Source organism: Lolium rigidum, chromosome 3 (assembly GCF_022539505.1).
Source record: "Lolium rigidum isolate FL_2022 chromosome 3, APGP_CSIRO_Lrig_0.1, whole genome shotgun sequence".
NCBI classification, from domain to species: domain Eukaryota; kingdom Viridiplantae; phylum Streptophyta; class Magnoliopsida; order Poales; family Poaceae; genus Lolium; species Lolium rigidum.
In genome coordinates, this window is record NC_061510.1 from 22,954,312 (window position 1) to 22,956,270 (window position 1,959).

The window sequence follows — 1,959 nt, forward strand, 5'->3', positions numbered from 1 at the left end:
AGCCTCCAGGGTTTTGTATAATTGCTCCTCCTGCATAGTTTCCGCAGGCTAATCTAGACCACCATTCGTCCAGGTGTCATGCAAGTGACAGTACTCCGGTGCACGTCGCGGCATTGACATGGCGCCCGGCCGGAGAAAAGTATTGTGTGCCCAGCGCCTGCAGACACAGAGGCATGGGTACGAACCCCGACAGCAACCGCACGGGATCGATGTTCCTTGCGATCGCCGGCAGATCAATATGCCTCGATCCGACGCCTCACCGGTCACCAAGCAGCAAGTCCTTTTGCAGGCTTGAGGCTTCCCCCGCACGCTCGCACGCATGGGCACGATCGATGTCGCACCGACGCAGTTCACATCAATCAGTCAGTCAATCAATTCGTTCCAGGTTAGTCCGATCTCAGCAAATCACCATCCATCCCGGCCGCGACCAAACCAGAAAGTTTGGTAGGCTCGTGTGCGCTTTGCTGCCTACCGACGAGCTAGCAGCCCTGCGCCGATCACGGCCGGCGTCATGCCGTGATCGCGAATCAGCTCCATCTCTCGCTGCTCCGGCGTGCCGATCGCCGGCATGCAGGAGGAAGCAACATTGCGCACAACGCATGAGAAATGCTACTTGTTGTATGCCACTCAACATTTCACAGGAAACGTATGACGAACTGGCGATGCATTACAGAGATTTTAGTCAGGTTCAAGAGCCACAGGTTTCGTCTGGTCACGGCACAGGAAACCACGCCGTGCCATGCCACACGACGCGGGCGTATGTTTCCATCGCATCGGCCGGACGGCAACAATTCCCGAGGAACAGTCGTGGTAGTTTACCCACTGTAGTTAACGTGTCAGTAAGTACGTGCTCGGGGCAGTGCAGCTGCGTGGACGTTAGCTAGCTAGCAGCTCGCCCGATCGACTGCTGGAAGGCAGATGCTTCTGCTTCGACGAAGCGTGTGGGCGGCCGTCGCCGGTCCGGGACCCGGCGAAGAGCTCCTCCCAGACGTCGGCGAAGGCGAGGAGAATGAGGTGGTGGTGGCGCTTCGAGTTGAGCGACAGGAACCGCTGCAGCAGCTCCCGCAGCTCCGCGCCGCCCGTGATCCCGTTCTCCGCCACCATCTCGGCCATCGACCGCCGGAACTCGCCCAGCGGGTCCTCCGTCTCCGTCTCCACCGCCACGCTCTCCTCCTCCAGCCGCCCACGTCCAGGTCCAGCTGCTGCATAGGCCGATCCTCCAAACACCTCGCTCGTGCCGGTCCGGTGCCGCCGCCGCGGCGGTGGCGGGAGCCTCCCGCTGCACCGGCACGCCTGCGAGCTGCGGTAGGCGCTGTCCTCCCGGTCCCGGATGCCCAACGCGCGGACGCCACGCTCCAGCTCGCGGAGCTGCCGCAGGAGCGTGTCCACACTCGGCGCGCCCTCGGCGTCCTGAAACGAGACCGGCGCCACGGCCGTTGTCGTCTTTGCTTCGGACGCTGGCTTCGACGACTTCGTCAGCGGCTTCATGGCAGCCGAGGAGAGATTGCCGGCGGCGACGCACACCGACTTGGAGCCGCCGCAGCCCCAAAAGAACCCGCCACCGTCCTTCCTCTTCTTCTTCGTCTTCACGGCCGGTAGAGGTAGACCCCCGGCCGCGCCGGCAGCGCCTTGACGTGCCGTCGCTTTCATACTTGGGTTCAGGGCACAATGTGTGTGTCTGGCTAGCTATAGCTAACTTGGAGGGACAAAGTAGAGCCTGGGCTTAAGAAGAGCCGGGTGAAACTGCAGGTTAGTGTTTCTTCTTTTGCGTCCAGTTTAGTGGCGTGTGCAGAACTGCACACCGACACACTCACACTCAAGTCTCTCACACATAGGATAATTCCAAGCAGCTAGATTTGATGGAACAGAAATTAGTGGTATCAGGCCAGTGACTGGTAGGTGGTCTATGTCAGTCGTGTGGTAAATCGATTGCCACCAGGAGTAGCAATAATAATGAAG

At 60.2% G+C, this 1,959-nt stretch overlaps 1 protein-coding gene across 1 annotated transcript; it reads right to left on the minus strand.

Moving 5' to 3' along the window:
• Nucleotides 1–876: 876 nt before the first annotated feature.
• On the minus strand, nt 877–1,650 carry LOC124694500 (transcription repressor OFP8-like). The gene has a single exon (XM_047227488.1). The coding sequence runs from the start codon at nt 1,648–1,650 to the stop codon at nt 877–879; it is 774 nt and encodes a 257-aa protein (XP_047083444.1).
• Between the last annotated feature and the right edge of the window lie 309 nt (nt 1,651–1,959).

What these genes read in the sequence shown, in the direction of transcription:
- LOC124694500 (XM_047227488.1), bottom strand. Translation starts at nt 1,650, where the DNA reads ATGAAAGCGACGGCACGTCAAGGCGCTGCCGGCGCGGCCGGGGGTCTA.